Source organism: Saccostrea echinata, unplaced genomic scaffold, assembly GCF_033153115.1.
Source record: "Saccostrea echinata isolate AGI-Se365-2 ecotype Australia unplaced genomic scaffold, CSIRO_AGI_Sech_v1 ptg000213l, whole genome shotgun sequence".
Taxonomy (NCBI): Eukaryota; Metazoa; Mollusca; class Bivalvia; order Ostreida; family Ostreidae; genus Saccostrea; species Saccostrea echinata.
Window position 1 is genome coordinate 138,452 of NW_026889962.1, and position 19,434 is coordinate 157,885.

The 19,434-nt window shown below is 33.5% G+C and overlaps 1 protein-coding gene across 1 annotated transcript in view; it reads left to right on the forward strand.

Annotated features, from left to right (window-relative positions):
* LOC133177715 (3-oxoacyl-[acyl-carrier-protein] reductase FabG-like) overlaps positions 1–13,463 on the forward strand; it is a 28,841-nt gene extending 15,378 nt beyond the window's left edge. The window contains exons 5-10 of the mRNA XM_061312624.1: positions 1,597–1,735; positions 2,259–2,308; positions 6,137–6,206; positions 6,333–6,369; positions 6,450–6,513; positions 11,846–13,463. Of these exons, the coding sequence (XP_061168608.1) occupies positions 1,597–1,735; positions 2,259–2,308; positions 6,137–6,206; positions 6,333–6,369; positions 6,450–6,513; positions 11,846–11,998 (513 nt within the window). The 3' untranslated portion in view covers positions 11,999–13,463. The remainder of the gene's footprint in view (positions 1–1,596; positions 1,736–2,258; positions 2,309–6,136; positions 6,207–6,332; positions 6,370–6,449; positions 6,514–11,845) is intronic.
* The last annotated feature ends 5,971 nt before the right edge of the window (positions 13,464–19,434 follow it).

The window sequence follows — 19,434 nt, forward strand, 5'->3', positions numbered from 1 at the left end:
TTTTTCTTTTTGTCAAACAAATATTACAGGTTGTTCGTATTTGCATTTTCAACACATACATGTATACTTATAATCATAAAAATGGTTCATTTATTTAATCTACTAGTATATTGCGTTATTGCATCCATTTCCATTACAATTGTTAGCAGTTTAGCCCATTCTTATCCAATTACATGTATTACGCTATAGTATTACTGAAATGCCTACAATCTGGCCAGAAGTAAACAACAAAATGCGAAACTATTACTGGATAAGTAATTTTCAAAAAATGTTTTAAAGAGAATTAAACAGCACCATTTTGCGACGTATTCTCTTTTAATAAACAATAAAAACCAACCCTATAACATTATCATAAGCTTGGATATTCAATATTTTGTAGTTGAATATGGAATTTATTTCACGAGTGGTACAGGATTTTTTTATATTTTCACGAGTGCGAAGCACGAGTGAAAATATATATATATATAAAATCCTGTCTCACAAGTGAAATAAATTCTATATCCAACTACAAAACTTTGAATTTTTTGGTTATTATATTTTATTTGATTTTCCTTTTGCTTCTGTCTTTTTTGAACATTGGGTCATAGGCTTTGACATCATAGTTGAGCAGTTGTGACGTCATTGCTTAGTAGTTGTGAGATTGAAAACATTGAAACATGGATTTTAGCAACATATTTTGGAAGGAATTGACAGTTTTAGTCTTTATCAAGATAGTTTACTTACTATCTCTATATGATTACTGGCCAGGTATTATCTTTTATATAATTTGATATCCTTTCACACAGTGAGAAAATATCACTTTCGTATCCTTTCACACTGTGAGAGAATATCACTTTTATTCAATAAATAAATCACAGTATTTCACTGTTGAAAATGTAATAATATTCATCATCCATAGAGACCGAGGAGAATAGGAAATTGGATAAATTTCAGAAAATCATTTCTTGTCGTTTGTCCTCTGATGATCAACAGCTCTCTCTCTCTCTCTTTCTCTCTCTCTCTCTCTGAGAAGGAGAGGTACAGTGTAAACCTGCATACGCTCCTGTAGGCATGCTTATGAACCTATCTATTGATATTCCCAAAGATATTATCAGAAACGTCGGAAACTACCGACACATGTAACAGGTTGGTGCCAAATGTTTAATAAACTTAAACTTAAATCTTTCAATACAATTAAGATGAAAACAACTTTAAAAATGATTTTCTTCCTCCGACCGTTGCAAGAGATTAAAATAAAATCACCAAAGGAAGTATCAGGTTCTAACTAATAAATGAGCAAAGGGGAAGGGTGAAGGGGGGGGGGGGTTCCTATATTACAAGTATATGCATGGGAGTACATCCTCGTAAATCCCCCTAGTTCCATAATTCCATATTTTTATGTTGGGACCAGCGCTTCTGGAATCACATGAGGTATGTCTTAGAATAAGCTTGTCGTCGTCTTAAACTTGGAACAAAGATTAAGAAGTTTCCTTATATAGGATTGCTTTGTTAGCATCTCTAAAGAATAAGATGTGTTGTAAGTTCGTCCTAAACTATATCTTAGTCCCAAGATAGCTTCATAAGCGTGCCTACAACTGCGTTTATTTTAATTACAAGGTAAATAATGCTGGAATGGCAAAGTCCATGGATATATCAATGGAAACAGAAGAAAACTTTGATGAAATTATGAACGTCAACATAAAGTCGGCATACTTCCTTACCCAGCTGGCTATACCACATCTGAAGGCTACGAAGGGTAAGTGTGAGAGTATTTGACGAGGAATCTTAGTTGTTGTTGTCAGTTGTTGGCACAACAAAGTGAACAATTGGATCGGGGGGCATTTACCTAAGAATTCTTTACAAGCAAAAACATGATGGAGTCTTTCATGTATTCCCAATCAAGAAAGGGCTGTGCACACATCGAACAAATGAAGCCAATCAGACCTGTCTCCCAAGATCAAAAATTCCTAAAGTCTTTTCGATTTAAGCCGAAATCAGTACGATAGAGTTATTGTTGGTTTCACCCATATGCACGTCTCTACCAGTCTCAGTTTATTTACAGTTTATTGAAAGGTGTACTTTCACATCTATATCTGGAGTCCCCCAGTCCGAACTCAAGACCAATCATCTCGAACTCTTATGACTGAAAATTGTTGACCTATAATGATTTAATCAAAATATAAATCACCATAGATAAATTGATCTTTTCTTTAATGGAATTGTATGTGATTTTGAATCACTTTTTTTCTCAGTTTTATTTCAAAACGTCTTTTTTTCAGGCTGCATCATCAACAATTCAAGTGTACTTTCAACCACTGTCCTCCCGGATGTATGATTTTTATTTCCTAAAAATGAAAAAAAAAAAAATTATAATCTAATACAAACAAGTATTTTCTTGATATATGTAAAATTTTTAGCTCACCTAGGCCGAAGGTTCACGTGATCTTTTCTGATCGAGGGGTGTCCGGCGTCCGTCTATCGTCTGTCGTGTGCTCTCTGTTGTCTGCAAACTTTTCACATTTTTGACTTCCCAGGAACCACTGGGCCAAAGTTAGCCAAAGTTAACCAAAGTAGGCAGAAAGCATCCTTGGGTAAATGGGATTTGTTTCTTCAAATCAAGGCAAGGCCTCTTTCAAGGGGAGATAATATAGAATTCGTGACAATTTGGTGGAATCGTTTTTTTTTTAAAAAATTCTTCACAAGAACCACTGGCCCGAAAAAGTTGAAACTTGGGTGAAAGCTCATTTCATAGTTTGTTCAAAACATGACACACGGCTAGAGCGGGGCCACTATGAGCGAGCATGGTTTTACATGTGGAAACTCTTTAAAAATCTTCTCATGAACCACTAAGATGGAAAAGATGAAACTTAAGTGAAAGCTTTATTACATAGTGTTAATGCAAGTTAGATCAAATCATGGCCCCAAGGGCTAGGGTGAAGTTGCAATGGGCGATCAAGGTTTTACATGCAAATGTATTGGGAAAATCTTAAAAGAAAATCTTCTCCTCCATTGACCGTTCACGGTAGCTCAGTCGGTAGAGCGCTCGCTCCGTGATCGGGAGGTCGTGAGTTCGAATCTCGGCCGCGACAGACCTAAGTCGATTAAAAATAGGTAGCAACTGTTCCTTCGCCATGCGCTCGGCACTTTGAAGTGAAAGTTGCGGGTCCTTCGGATGAGACCTTAAAAACCGAGGCCCCGTGTCACGGCAGGCATTGGCACGATAAAGATCCCTCACTGCTCAATGGCCCTGAGTGCCGAGTAAAGGTCAAAATTTGAAGCCCTTCACCGGTATATGGTGACGTCTCTATATGAGTGAAAAATTCTCGAATGGGACGTAAAACACCATTCAATCAATCAATCAATCTCCTCCATTGAAGCAAGCCCTTGATTGATCATGAATACGAAAATATCCTCGGGTGGTGTAATTTCTAGTTTATTCAAATTATGGACCCTGAGGGGTGAGTGGGGCAACAATAGGCCATCAATTTTTTACATAGGAATATAAAGGGGGAATATCTTCAAAAATCTTCTTCTCTAGAAAAGTATAGCCATGATTGATCATATTTTTATGTAAGAATCCTAAGGTGGTGTAGGCTTAAGTTTGTTCAGATCATTACACCTTCAGGTAGGGTGGGGTCACAATAGGCATTCAAATTTTTACATAGGAATATATAAGAAAAATCTTTAAAAATCTTCTTCTTAAGAAAAGCAAAACCATGAAGTATAAATATGGAAGCATCTTTAAATGATGTAGATTCAATTTTGTTCAATTTATGACCCCCAGGGGTAGGATAAGGCTAAAATAGGCGACTGGTGTTTTACATGGGAATATATTTGAAAAATCCTTAAAAAAAAATCATTTCTCATGAACAGCAAAGCCATGATTGATCATGTTAATGTCTTAATATATCATATTAATTTAAGACTTATCGCATGTTTCTTCATTACTTGAAATTAAATGCGTATTACGTTCCTTACGTTCACGGTTTATCAGATTTGTGTTTTTATTGCGAATATACAGCGTTTATTAAACATTATTTGACTCAAATAAAAATCCCTGAATTAAAAATCCGAATTAATTAGATAGCGATCACGTGACCGTGATACGTAATAGGCGACAATGGCTCAGCCTGATCAGTTGCTTACGTTAATCTTACTAAAATATACGCCATATAAACTAAGTGTTCTGCGTTATAAACGACCAAATCATTGATTTTTTATCAATATGAGGTTGGATACCAAACCTCATATGTTTGAAATTCATCCGTAGAAAATCTGTAGAACCTTAAAATCTGTAAAATAACAGCGACGATAGCAAGGGGTACGCAGCGAAGACAAAGAAAACAAAGTGATTTGGGATCAAACCTTTATTATTCACATATTCAACATTGTAGAATCTTTGATTTTGTTCATTCATAATGAAATATCAATTTCTGCAATATATTTGCACATATTTTGCAAAGAATGGCGGTCTCGAAAAATAATTTTCTTATCTCAATACATTACCGAATACAAAGACATATCCAGATGTTTAACTAACAACAGAAAAAGCAGATTAATTTTTCAAATAGCTGTAGATTTGGTAAAATAAAAAAAAAATAAAACCTATCTATTACAAAACATTAATTTTAATTAGCATCAGTTGTAAATAAGAGACTGAATTATATTTGATTTTAGTAGGGCGCCGGGGGATAATTAGAATGTTTAATATTCGTAGAAGAGAAGGTGATCAACCGTGATATTTATTAATTACCTTTTCTCTTATAATGATAGACTACAATTAAAATTCAAGAAGACCTGCAGTAATTTTGCAACTCTGTTCGTGCATAAGCATCACTTTTTTTATTTTCTTACCGACATGAAGCCACTATGTACACTCATGTTTACTCATATTTTCATCTTTTATTCAATGATAATAAAAAAAAATAAAACTACTTCAAATTTCTATAGTAATTGAAAAGCACGTAAATAATTATTTTTTCAGCATTTTTCGTATTTTTATATTGCATTTGTCGTTGATAACTCCGTTAATAGTGTGCATATTCCTTTCTCTCTATCACTGAATTGTCGCATATGACGTTAGTAGTGTGGCGCCGAAATCCGATTGAAATATGCATATCGCAAGTCTTAACATCGCTCTAGCGTCGCGGAGTAAGGAGTTGATCCTTACATAGCGGATTCGAATCCCACTGTGAGTCGTGGAGACCGGTCCTTCGGTTGAGACCGTATAAACTGAGATCCCCTGTCGCAGTAGATGCTGGCAGGAAAAATATCACTCACTGCTCAATGACCCTTATTGCCGAGTGTAGGTCAAAATTTGAAGCTCTCCACCGGCAAGTGATGGCGTCTCCATATGAGTGAAAAATTCTCGAGAGGGACGTTAAACAACAAACCAACGAACTTAACATCGCTGAAAATATGCTTGCAACACCATTTATAATGCTCAGTATTTTAATAAACAAGGTTGTAGATAATATTTTTCATACAATTACGACTTTGTAAGATCATACGAATAAGTCCTTTAATATTAATATATATGGAAGCATCCTCGGGTGGTGTAAATTCACGTTTGACCAAATTACGACCCCCGGGGCTAGGATAGGGCCACAATGGGTGATCAAATAATACTTCTTCCCAAGAACAGCAAAGTCACAATAAGTCTTACTAATATAGAAGTATCCTCAGGTAGTGTAGATTCAAATTTGTTCAAATCGTGATCCCCGGGGGTAGGGCAGAGTCATAACGGTGGATAAACTTTTTACATTGGAATATCAATGAATTTTTTTTCTTCAAAATCTTCTCAGCAAGGCCAAGATTAGTCTTATTTATATGGAAGCATCCTCAACATGTGTAAATTCAAGTTTTATTTGAAATCATGACATCCCCAGGGCTAGGGTAGGGTCACAACAGGAGATCAGACTAAATCTTTAAAAATCTTCTAAAGCCTTGATTAGTCAAAGAAATACATGTATGGAAGCATCCTCGGTTAGTGTAGATTCAAGTTCTTTCAAATTGCGATTCCTGGGGGCCACTTTTATATTTTACCGGTAACTTCTCAATAAAAAACTAATTTCTGCTTTTCTCCAGCCAAAGTGCTCAGGTGAGCAATGTGGCCCATGGGTCTCTTGTTCATTTTATATTTTATGTTTCATGGTAGGTATCTGGATGTTGTTCTTACAGTATGTCCAAAGCAGCAATGGATGCATTCACCAGAAATTTAGCTATTGGTATTAACATTGAACTCTAAACAACCCTCATCGTCATAAAGTTAATTAAAACACTGTGAAATAGTATTCAGCTACTAGTGTGTTCTGTAGATGTGTAATGAATAACATATTTAAATGCTTTTTCAGAATTAGCACCCTTTGGAATTCGGGCAAATAGCGTAAGGTATAAATAATTTATATAATACAGCTCTATTTGAATTCATTTATGTTTATTTTAATACAATCTTTAGTTCTTATTTTTAGACCAGGAATTACAAGAAGTAATCTCGCTAGATATAGTATACCAGACGAAGAATTACTGAATAAGGTGAGTCATGAGGGTTGTCCGAACTTTCCGTAGAGAAGCGGGTCTTTTTTTGTAGGAACCCGGTGTCATAAATTAGTGAAAGTTTGGAAATAGATTAAACTAACAATATGTAATAGATTTGCCGACATGTATAGAAGAATTAGGCAGAAAAACCTCTTTAGATGAAATGTACCTATTGCCCGGTGTAAGGCACCGCAATACCCCAATATAGCAATTAAAAAGCGATAAATATTATTTCAAATCTTACAAATTTAGTATTTACTACTGAGAAATTCGGGAATAGAAATTTAAAAAAAAATCTTAAAATGGTATAGTTAACTACTTCAATTTCCTCTAATTACGTTGTATATACTCGCTTTGAAATCTGACTTAAAAAATGGCCACTGTGTTGACATAGGGAAAACACTGGGCTGTTATAAAATGTTCTGAGCATGAAATAACTCCAACAAAAATAAATGTCACAAATATAAAATGACAGAAACAGTTTATTCAAGTTTGTAAAGAAGCGAAACTAAGAAAGAGATTGGCCGAGAGAATTGGACAAGAAATCGTTGTCAAAGTAACACTGTGCAACGCCATTTGAGAAGACAAGTCTTCAGAAATAGAGGAGGTTTTAGAATGTTTAGTATTGGATATACGTACAGAAGTCGCCCGCGTGGCGCAGTGGTTAGAGCGTTCGCTCTAGAGTCGCGGAGTAAGGAGTTGATCCTTACGTCGCGGGTTCGAATCCCACTGTGGGACATGGAGACCGGTCCTTCGGATGAGACCGTATAAACCGAGGTCCCGTGTCGCAGTAGGTGCTGGCACGAAAAAGATCCCTCACTGCTCAATGGCCCTGAGTGCCGAGTATAGGTCAAAATTTGTAGCTCTCCACCGGCCAGTGGTGGCCTCTCCATATGAGTGAAAAATTCTCGAGAGGGACGTTAAACAATAAAAAACAAATTAAAAACAAACGTACAGAAACTTATTATGTTGTAAATTTTGCATTTACCTCCATCTAGTAAATTCTAAATTTACAATATGATAGAGGTTGACAGTGGTTTTCTTGGGTGAAAATTTTCAATGTTACCCTCAACTATATGCATTATATATTATAGGAAAGTTTCATACAAATATTAACAAGCATTCTGAGAGTATTGCATTAGTAATACTAGTCCCCCACCGGCAAGTGTAATCTGGTTTCCGTTAAAAATTGAAAATGCCATAATTCCGTCAAACATTAATGAAGCAGAACGAAATGCAAACTTGATCTAAAACTCATCAAGATAAAGTCACATACCAAAATTCAGCTCAATACCTGCAAACGTTGAGAAAAAAAATTGCGAAAAACCCTGAAAAAATAAAAGGTCGTAATTCCGTTAAAAAATCATTGACGCGGAACGAAATGAAAAGCTGATTAGTAACTCATCAATATCCACTCACACACAAAAAATCAGCTCAATATCTGCAAGCGTTTAGAAAAAAAAAAAATTGCGAAAAACCCTGAAACGAAATGAAAAGCTGATTAGTTACTCATCAATATCCACTCACACACAAAAAATCAGCTCAATATCTGCAAACGTTTAGAAAAAAAAATGCGAAAAACCCTGAAAAATTAAAAGGTCGTAATTCCGTTAAAAAATCATTGAAGCGGAACGAAATGAAAAGCTGATTAGTAACTCATCAATATCCACTCACACACAAAAAATCAGCTCAATATCTGCAAGCGTTTAGAAAAAAGTGTGGAAAACCAAGTGGGGCAGCTAGACAGACAGAGGGACAGCTAGACAAACGGACAGATAGACAGACGGATAGACGAACCGGTAGGGGACTAATAAAGGTGAAGAGCGCGAGCTTAGATTCCCCGCAGTCAGTATTGGAATGTCACCTGTTGTCAAGCATTGTTGGCTGTTGTTATTGAGTTCTACTGCGCTGGTGGGCATGGTTTTATCATTCATAGGGTAAAAGTGTTTTTTAACAAAGATGTCTCAACGAACCAAATTCAATTTAATGCAATTGACATGAAAGAATAATATATTATAATATAAAATATTATCATAACAATTAAGATATATCATATTTAAATCCATAATATCAATGATTATAAAGAAATTGATTCTAGTAATTAATGAATTTTCCCCCCAACTAACGCCACGAATGCCCCTGCAGGCAGCCAAAATTTCAGATGCCATATTTAGTTTTAAATTTGATTGCACAAAAGATTTTTTTCTAAGTTCAAGAGAGGTAACTCTGTCAAAAATCTTCAAACCACGACTAAATTCAAATTTGACCTGTATTTTCTGGTAAAATACCTGCACATGCAATACCAACCTTATACATACATCCCTACAAAAGTAAGAGAGCAGAAACTGAATGTTTTTAAAATTTTTTCTAAGTTCAATAGAAATAATTCTGTCAAAAATCATCGAACCAAGACCAAATTTAAACTTGGCCTGAATTTTCTGGTAAAATACCTGCATATGCAATTTCAATCTTATACATACATCCCTACAAAAGTTAGCGGAAACTGAAAAAATTCTTATTTTTTTAAGTTCAAGAAGGATAACTGTCAAAAATCAGCAGACCACAACCAAATTCGAACTTGTATTTTCTGGTAAAATATCTGCACATGCAATTTCAACCTTATACATACATCCCTAGAAAAGTTAGAGAGCGGAAACTGAAAATTTCTTTATTTTTTTCTAAGTTTAACAGGGATAACCCTGTCAAAAATCATCGGACCATGACCAAATTCGAACTTGACCTGCGCATTCCTACAGTACCAACCAGACCCAACCTGACACAAAGCAGTCCCAGAGCGATCCCAGGGCAGTCCCAGAGCAGTCCCACAGCGGTCCCAGCAGTCCCAGCGGTCCCAGAAAGCAGTCCCAGCAGTCCCAGTGGGCGGGGTTAATTAAGTTAATGGGCGGAGCTTACTCAGAAATGAGATTACCAATAAACAATGTAACTATAAAAGACAGTTGAAATTGATGATGCATTTCTTTCTGAGCAGTATCAACAAATATTTACAATTCTCAATCGACAGTCATATCTGAACTGTTAAGAAAATCACACTATGCTTATAGAAACAAATAATAAATATTGAACAAAGAAGACGTTCACACCTACTAATAACAGGAATATTTAAACACAGTTATGTGATATATTAATTTTTCACCAAAATAAATCAATTTCTTAATTTACTGTGATTGATATTGGTTTCCATATTAATTTATTTATTTTTTATAGAAAATTAAACTTCAGTGATTTATTTTCTATCAGAACTAGCTTTAAATAGATCTTATAATTAGAGAGCAGGGTCGATTCCCATTCTATACTCTGAATGCATTTTTCTTAAGTGCTGGAGATTTTGAAAAGTTCTTTGTTAAATTTTGCCGAGTATTATATTTCAGTCATGATTATTTTCACTGACTTGCCAATTTAATTATTGTTGGATTCTCTATGTAACAGAAAACAATAACACTCTTATTATATAAACGTTCGAGTGTACATCTGTAAATCATGCGAATGGAACCCTCAGATTATGTTCAAAATTAATTAATCCCGAAATAAACTTATACACATTTATTGAAACGAAGATTTTTTGCAGAACATAGATTGAAATTAGTGTCATTGTTGACCAGCATGTTCAGTGATGTGTAACACTGATACCATTCATTGACTTTCTGCTAATCATGCCCAAAGGCGATTAAAACCTCAGGTGTTGACACCATTTTATACATTTGTATTGCTTTTTATTAATCGACCAGGAAAACACAAAGAAAACAAATAAGAAATAAGTCACAATTCCTAATATTTTAAAATGTTTATTTTTTAAATAAATTTACTCTTTTAATAACTTGTTTATAAATCAAAAACAAATTCATAAATAAATCCCCAAATAATTGTTCACTTTGTTTAAATGACTGAAGAATGGTAGAATAATTTTATTTCATGGTCATTTAATAAATTCTTAGGTTTTATTTGAGGGCGGTAAAAAAAAAAATAGCATGGAATGCTCTTTTTTTTTTTTTTTTTTTTTTTAGCATGGTCTTAGCTTTTTCAATTTAAAAAAAAAATCCAGTACAGTACGACCTCTGAATATCTTACTGTAATGACAAGTTTGTTTGTTTTTTTTAAATAGCGCTAATGCAAACTTTTGAGTACATACCGTAATCTGACAGCAGTAATTAATTAAATAGGCCTACATATTTTTTCAAAAACCTGTATTAAAGTTTTAATTAGCATTAATTAATTAAATAGGCCTAGATATTTTTTTTTTCAAACACATGTACTAAAGTTTAATTTAAGGGATAAAAGTCATCTCCTGACTCCCCTTTTTAACTACTTTCATTTTTTTAAAATTAATTCTAGTCTACAGTTGTGTAAATTTACAGCCTCTGAAGACATTTGATAATTACATGTACATCTATCTCTACTTATTAAAATTTTGTAAGAAATCCTTATTTTTTTTTAAAAAATTCTATATCTTAAACACCTCGCTGCTGAAAGTAAACAAAACAACAACAGGGAGCCTGCAAATTCAGAATACACAAGGGGCGGAGCTATCATGTCACTCATGCATGAGTGAACAAAGCAGTCCCAGGGACTGCTGGGACTGCTGGGTCTGCTTTCTAGAACAGTCCCAGAGCAGTCCCACAGCAGTCACACAGCGGTCCCAGAGCAGTCCCACAGCAGTCCCAGAGCGGTCCCAAAGCAGTCCCGGGGACTGCTTTCTGGGACTGCTTAGGTGTCAGGTTGGGTTTGGTTGGTACTGTATGTCGTATCCATATGTTAAATTTGAGGTGAATGTGTGCAAATGTTGCCAAGATAATGAACGGAAAGTCAATGATGTCGGGTTGAAGGAATTACAGAATGAAGGAACAGGGTAACACTATATGCCTCCGGCCATTGTATGGCGGGGGCATAAAAATCCAAATCTGTGACGTTTATCTATTTTGACGGGTCACGCTACAATTCTTATCACTTGTTTTGTTTGCAGAAAATATTCAGTATTCCTCTTGTGTACTTTTACAGAAATAAAATCATGTGTCCACTGAAATAAATTATTGGCATACCTTTGAGCAAGCAAAATGCCAAATTTTACTCTCACTTAAAAACCTCTAAACGGTATCCCCTGTGATCGGACAATTTTCTAACCCTATTGAGGATCTAAATCTCTAATCAGATTTTGGGAATGTATGAAAACACGTTATTGCAACTGGTTCAAAGCTGCCAGACATAACATAAAATAAAGATAAAACTCGAAAATTAAGACCCTTCCCGCTAAGAGAGAGAGAGATAAGGAGAGAGAGATTTGAAAACTGAATGTTAAGATTTAATTCTGTTTCAGGTGATGGCAACATCTGAAAAAGCAAATCCTTCTGGACGGAATGGTGAGCCGGAAGATGTTGCCAATGCAGTCTCATTCTTGGCCTCTGACAAATCATCATACATAACTGGACAGGACATTGTTATTGATGGCGGACGTTTTATCCGATATTAGTTACATTGCTTTCACAATATTATGCCATGGATGCTTCACATTGAATTCTACTTACGATACAAAATACACAGACTATTCTTTTTATAGCACTGACTTTGCACCATTGAAATTCGTGTATACAATAATGAATAATTCAGCTCAGATATATACTGGTATGCACATTTAGTGTTAATTTGTTTTACGTTAAACTCTTTTGATTTCTAATACGTACTATCCTGCATTTTGGAAACTCCTACACATTGTGTTCTAAGAAGGGATTAGTTACTTTAAAGAAGAGGGCTTAGCGCCTTGACGTTCACATGAGTATAATGTAACACAATAAAGGATCCATAGTTCGAATATGAAATAAGCTGATAAATGAAGCTGTGTTGCCCAAAAAGCAAGAGAAATAGAATGACCAGGGATCAGCAAAATAATTAATTTTATGCCCTGCCACAAAACTAAATGTTGATCTAATTACTGCTTATGTCTGTACTTGCCCCATTTGTTACTATCCCCATGCGGGCTAATGAAACAATAGTTCTTGAGCTCTTTAATAAACCAATCTCATTCCCTCCTAAATTGTTCTCTCTTAGTCTTCGAAGAACAATTAATGTACAAAGATGTTACTTTTGTCCCATTTTTATTTATCTATTGTCTGAAAGTCTACTTGACCATTAATAAATATGAAACTACTTTTTATTAGATATTATAAAAATTATTGTATAATTATGTTATTCAGCAGACATCAATTGCTTCATTTACAATGATTAATTATCATAGGTGAATAATTAAGGAGAATAACATCTTTCCGTATAATACAAATTATTAGATTGACCACGTGGTGCAGAATTTCAAAAATCTGATAAAAATACGCTTGCTTATTACAACTTTATATACTGATTGTTTTCAAGATGCCCAGGAACAGAGAAGAAATTTTTTAAATAAATAATGCATTTAATTATAGACTCAACAAAGCCCTCCCCCCCCCCCTTTACACCAGATCTCCTGACAAAGAGGCCACGAAATTCACAATTTTGAAAAAAGCTCCCTTGCTGCTAAATTCCCAGGAAAAGAGAATTAAATTTTCAAGGAAATAATGCATTTTTCAGACCCCCATCCACCTGAACCCCTGACCCAGGTGCAATAATTTTGGAAGAAGCACCAGTTATATTAATGTGAAGTTAGTTATATAAGCAGGTTGACCTCTGGTAATTAATCAGAAAGGATATGTACATATTTTGAAAAGTTAATACATCTAACAAGACTAATATTATGATAAATAATTTTGTGCTTGATTAATGATAGTTATCTTCATATTTGATATTAGAATTGATAACAGTATCATCGGACCATTTGGAAAAATAATGCTTATGAACAATATGCTACGTTGAATATAATAATTTAACATTTAGGCTTACAATTACAATGGAATTACTTGAAAATTAAGGTTGAAATATATTCAATAAATATCGAAGAATGCAAATGATTTTTTGTTATGCTACCTCCTTTATTCATATAAAAGATATGCTAAAGCTGCTGCTAAAAGAGGTATTTTTGATATAGTAAAAGATGATGTTAAGCTATAGTTTTTCTATAACAATACAACAGCATCATTTAGTTTAAAAATAAGTTGACTCTCTGCTAATTAAAAGAAAGTGCTTAATTCAAATTAAATTTAGAAAGGAATAAAAATGAAAGTAACACTACTTTTGTAAGGTCATTGACACATCTTTCTTTTATATTGTCCTTAACCACGTTTGCTGCTGTAAATACATGTAGGATTACAATAAAATATTTAGCAAAGGTATCAAGATTTCACCTTCTACCGTGAAATATGAGGAGATAACGAACAGTATTCAAGCTCAAAAGTCCATTAAACATTACAAAATTGGAGCAGAGCAAACACGGACCTCTAAGATATCAGAGGTGGGATCAGATGCCATGGAGGAGTGGTCACGCCCGCCGTGTGCTCCTTGTCATGATCTTGAAATAACAGAAAAACCCGTTGACAAATAAGTGTGTAAATAATGGCCTAACAATTAGTATGATAAAAGTCAGTCAGCATTTGACTTAATGAAAGATTATTTGCTGACAAGGTCATTGTATCGACCATAGAACTTACGAAATGATGACTTTAAACGAGACTGCTGATATTCTTGTTTCATCAACTTGTTTGTCAACTTACCTCGTTTTAAAAATTGTTCATACGAAGAGCATGCTCTTGCGTATTGAATCAACTGAGAGATATAAACCCCGTATGCAGGTGATAAGGGTATATTGCTGCATAAGTAAGGGAAATTGACAAAAAAGTTAAAGTCATCACGTTTGTCATAAAGCTTTGTTGTTAGATTACTATTAACGTCTTTTTCTAATAAAAAATCCAATTATGAAACATATGTGTCAGACTCTGTGGTATCTTTTATCTCAAGCTCACCGGGATATATCGTGTCGATATAAAAATGGAAATAACCATTCTTAATTGACAATCGTCGTCGATTTATCTTAATGTCGAGTTGAAGGCCACAGCAAGTGTTGTCTTCTTTTCACGTTAAAGAAATTTCAACAAATTCTGCTTCATATGAATACAAAAATAGGTCTGCTAATAACGGGGCGCAATTGGTACCCGTGGGAATACCAAAAGATTGTATGAAGACATGCTCTCCAAAAAACCACATAGAAATTGTCAATCAGAAACTCGAGCATCTTTTTAATGTCTACTTCAGAGTACTTGTGTGTACAATCAGATTGTTTTTTAACAAAGTAATTTTGCAAATGACCAATGACAAGGTAAGTAAATTTGCGAGTTCCATTTTTTTGAAAAAGCAGCTGTCAACGATTTCAGAAAGTTTGGACTTTAATTTATCGTGGGGAATAGTTCTATATAAAGTTGACACGTCGTAAGTTTTTATGTTCTTGATTTTGGTAAAATTTTGTGATTTCAAATGTTCCAAAAGATCCTTGAAAATTTTTAGCATCCACATCTGATTTACACCACTTCTCGAATATATTGTTGCACAGTACTCTTGAAGTTTCTCCTTCACTACTGTTAATATCTTTGTGAGGAGTAAAGAAAGAGGCTTGGTAAAACATTTACTAGAACCCGCTATGTATCTTTGTAAGGATTTTTATGAAGTTTCAGAATCCAATATAGATATGGTAATTTAAATTCAATTTGGTTGTTGGGAATATTAAAAATATTCAAAACTGACATACCGGTATGATTTTGAAGAATTTCCTCCTCCCTAGAAAGGGAGCTATGGGCATAAGATGGATTATCACTTGTAGAATTAAATCGCAGTGCCTCTAAAATACGATTTATGTAATGAGCCTTACAAACAAAGACAATGTTGTTACCTACTTTGTCAGCAGGGACCAGTACGTACTGATCGTGTCATCTAATTCTTTTTTCACTTCTAAATTATTGAATACAGAATGATGGATGGTTTTCATACTGTCCCTCAATCGTGTAATGCAAGATTTTAACATATATCTGATACATTTGATCCATTCTGACAAAGTGTCAAGGTCTTCTTTTTCATGTCTAACCTAACGCCTGGCGTAATCCTAGAGCTACAGAATCCATAATACGTATGAAATTACTATGCCAGTTGAAGGATCGGGGTATTTAGGACCTTTCAAAATTAGTGATCTAAGGTCCTCATTATTACCCGGTATCTGTCCCTGAGGTATGGAAAGAGGGGAAACCATTTCAAGTTTACAAAACTAAATTTTATCAACTGGTAAAAAACATTATTTTTTTCACTTAATATTTTTTTAATAAAGAAAGGGTAAATGATTGGATTACGTATTGTATTTATTCTAATAAAATATCCAAATATGAAACAGGTGTGTCAGACGCTGTGGTATCTTTTATATCAAGCTCACCGGGATATATCGTGTCGACATAAGCTCACTGTAATAATATAACATAAATATCCTCCTGACAAGAGTATCAAATGAGAGTATAACAGTGACAATTCTGAATGCTCCCATAACTGTGTTCTGTCCCATTACTAAATATATAATCATCTTTTTTGTTTAAATTTCTTTCAATATATTTTCAATGTTGAATATTCATTAATTAAATATTTTGAGATTTATTTGTTATTGAGATGTATTGATTAAAAAAAATAATCTTTATTTTGTTATTAAATGATATTTGCGGTTTGTTCAGGATACAGATCATTTAGTTGTCCTCTCTAAAACTCGAAAAGTGGATGTAGTAGGTGATATAAATATCACTGGCCATTTCTTCGCTTAACGACAAATCACACAATCCATCAACATCTGAAAATTAAGCCAACATTTAAACATTATTTATGAGTTTCATATTAACTAGCTTTCAAATTGAATATTTTTGAAATACAGAAAAAAAACACTTTTAACTGTTTGGCTTGAGGTTGATTTTCAGAATTTCATGAATATTATCACATGGGCATTTTTAATACAAGTACCCTGACTCTGAAAATCTGACTGTTGATTTTTATCATATGTACATACATTTTCAGAGCGATAAGATTATTATCTGAATGTGTGATGTTCGAAGCCATTCAAGCCTAGCCCACTTGTGAAGACTCACTAGGTTGTAAGCCAACTGTTCCGACTTTTGTCTGCAGCTACGGATATGTTTGATAATAAAAAACGCAAAGCAAAAATTATATACTAATTTAGAACACAGTTTACACAAAAATAACCACAGTTAGAAACTGCTTTGCAATTTTCACAAAACAATGAGAAGCCATTTAAATATTTGTTTATCATCTATTAAGTTTAAATTCTACGTACACTGATATTCATAAATACATGTATCACAGTTGAAAGAATGATGTATATTTAATTTTGAACTTAACAATCAATATCTAGGAATATACTAAGTAATAAGCCATTTGTGAGACTCATATATACCAAAGAGTTGCCTGATACCAGATTAAATATTGGCTCATTTTCCTACTATATATTAATACATTTTGTATATGAAAAAAAGGTTTAGAAAACGAACAATGATCGATCTACTATAATCTACAAATACTACAAATCTGTGAACAGGGCATAGAACAGGGAGCCTCAGAAATGGGATACGAAACAAACAACTTATGATTAATGTTTGTTTTTATTTATGTAACTGGTATGCTCATTATATATGAAATAAAATTTCATATTACAAATGTACAATTGAAGCATTGAAACAAAAATTGAATCATAAACAATGTGATATTTTTACCTTATGATGTTCAATGTATTCATATGTTGAAACCTTCTCTTTTATAAAATATATTTCATGCACAAACATTTATGTACATATCTTCTTCCAAATACACTTATTAATAACTTGTTTTTATGGTAAATGTACCTTTGAAACTTTACTATTTTATGTGTCATAAATATGTAAAATTTGGGGATGGCAAAAGAATCGCTACTCGATTAAGCATACGTCTTTCCGACCGGTCAATCGTATCAAAATACAGAATGACATTTTTCCCGATCATGACAAGGAGCACACGGCGGATGTGACCGGTCGGCAGGGGATGCTCACTCCTCCATGGCACCTGATCCCACCTCTGATGTCTTAGAGATCCGTGTTTGTTCTGCTTCTATTTTGTAATGTTTAATGGACTTTTAAGCTCGAATAATGTTTGTTATCTTCACGTGTTTTATTCTTTCAAGTAAACTCTACACTATATTCATATACGCAGAAAGACTAAAAGATGTTAGAAGTTCGTAACATTTTGTTCATGCTTGATCAGATTATTTAAATTTCAATAGACAAGAAAAATATTAAGAAAAAAAACATGAAACATGCCTGAGAAATCTTTTCAAGTGCATTTCTCAAGCATGTTCATTCTGCATTGTCACCATATCAGAACAAAGTTAATTTGCAATGTTTGTTTAATAATATGCTTTCGTATAAATCCTTAATAATAGATGGGGTAAAATGCACATTATATTAATTCACAATGGTGATTTAATTAATATCATGATTGTATTCAAAAAAGAATAATAAAGGACAGGTGGATAGTAACATGGTGTTTACAGTAATTAAAACTTTACAAACTGAAGAATTATACCCCCTCCCCCGATCTCAATCCGGAGATGTTGCAGTGACAGTAAGAACAAGGTACGGCTTCAATACAAATATTGCTCTGTGTTTTCTTAAAAATGAAAATGATGTAAAAAAAAAATTAATAAATAAAACTCATGCTTTCTGAATCATTGAAATTCCATGCAGATAGACCATACAAATCATTTTGCATACAAAATCTTCTAAATGCTAATTGTGACGTCATGAACTTGTGCATTTTCCGGTATTTTCTTAAAAAGTTGCAGAAGACACCAATTTTCAAATCTAATATTCTTTCAGATAATATTTTTCACATGCATCGCCCGCGAAGATTTTGAGATATGTGATTTTCAAAGTGTTACACAACATATCTAAAAATTAAAGTGGACGACGGCTGTGACACTATTTTCATAAGGAAAAATAACCCTTGAAATGGGTCAATTTGAGGCTTTTTCTGTTTAAAATAGAGAAATGCAACAAATTAATGACGTCATCCAGAAAGGTACTCCTTCACGCCATATTCTTTCCTGATTTATCATAGTCATATACTCAACTAATATTTAAGCCAGTTTCAATCCGTTCCTTCTTCTTTCTTGGATCAATAAACTGGAACACATGATATTTGGAATGCATGCATTAAAGTAGTCCTTGTATTTCAGTGTCAGACGTCAGTAAAACAAAAAGATATAATTGTATAAAATATGTAGTGCTTTATATTAATATCTTCTTACTTAATACTTTCTTCATCAGAAATACTGTATATTAGAGTTTGTGATATAGACATTTCCAATTACTCGTATATAGACAATTTCAAATAAATGAATCTTTGTTTTAGTATTTTAGTATTTTCCATGCTTCGTATTATCCTGAAATATAGAAAAGTCAGTTCAGTGGAAGAATATATAGGGGTCCTGAAAAACAACTCAATTTATAAGGGTATACTAGTAATTATCAAAATATTTGATATTTTTTTCTATCAATTAAACTGAAATTCAATCATCCAACAAATAACTTGAATAGAGTTACTTATTTTTTTCAGGTGACAGAAAATATACAATTATTTTGGAGTTTTCATCATTGGTCCGGTTTTAATGACCCAGATTTTCTTAAAACGTGTTAATTAAAGCAACAAAAGCACATTTGAAAGAAGAAATGCTTATTAATAGTTAAAATATAATGTTTAGCATTAGAATAATTTATAAATTTATTAGCTTTTTGTCAAAAAAAAAACCCCACTAAAAATGTCAGCTTCATACTGCCTTCCAAAAATTCGAAATCAAATAATTTTCTTCGAGAAAATCTAAAATATTGCGCATTTCGGGGCAATTTTACCGCGTATACAAATAATCCTATAACTAACATAACTTGAAAATTTGGGTTCGATTGATAAAGTATT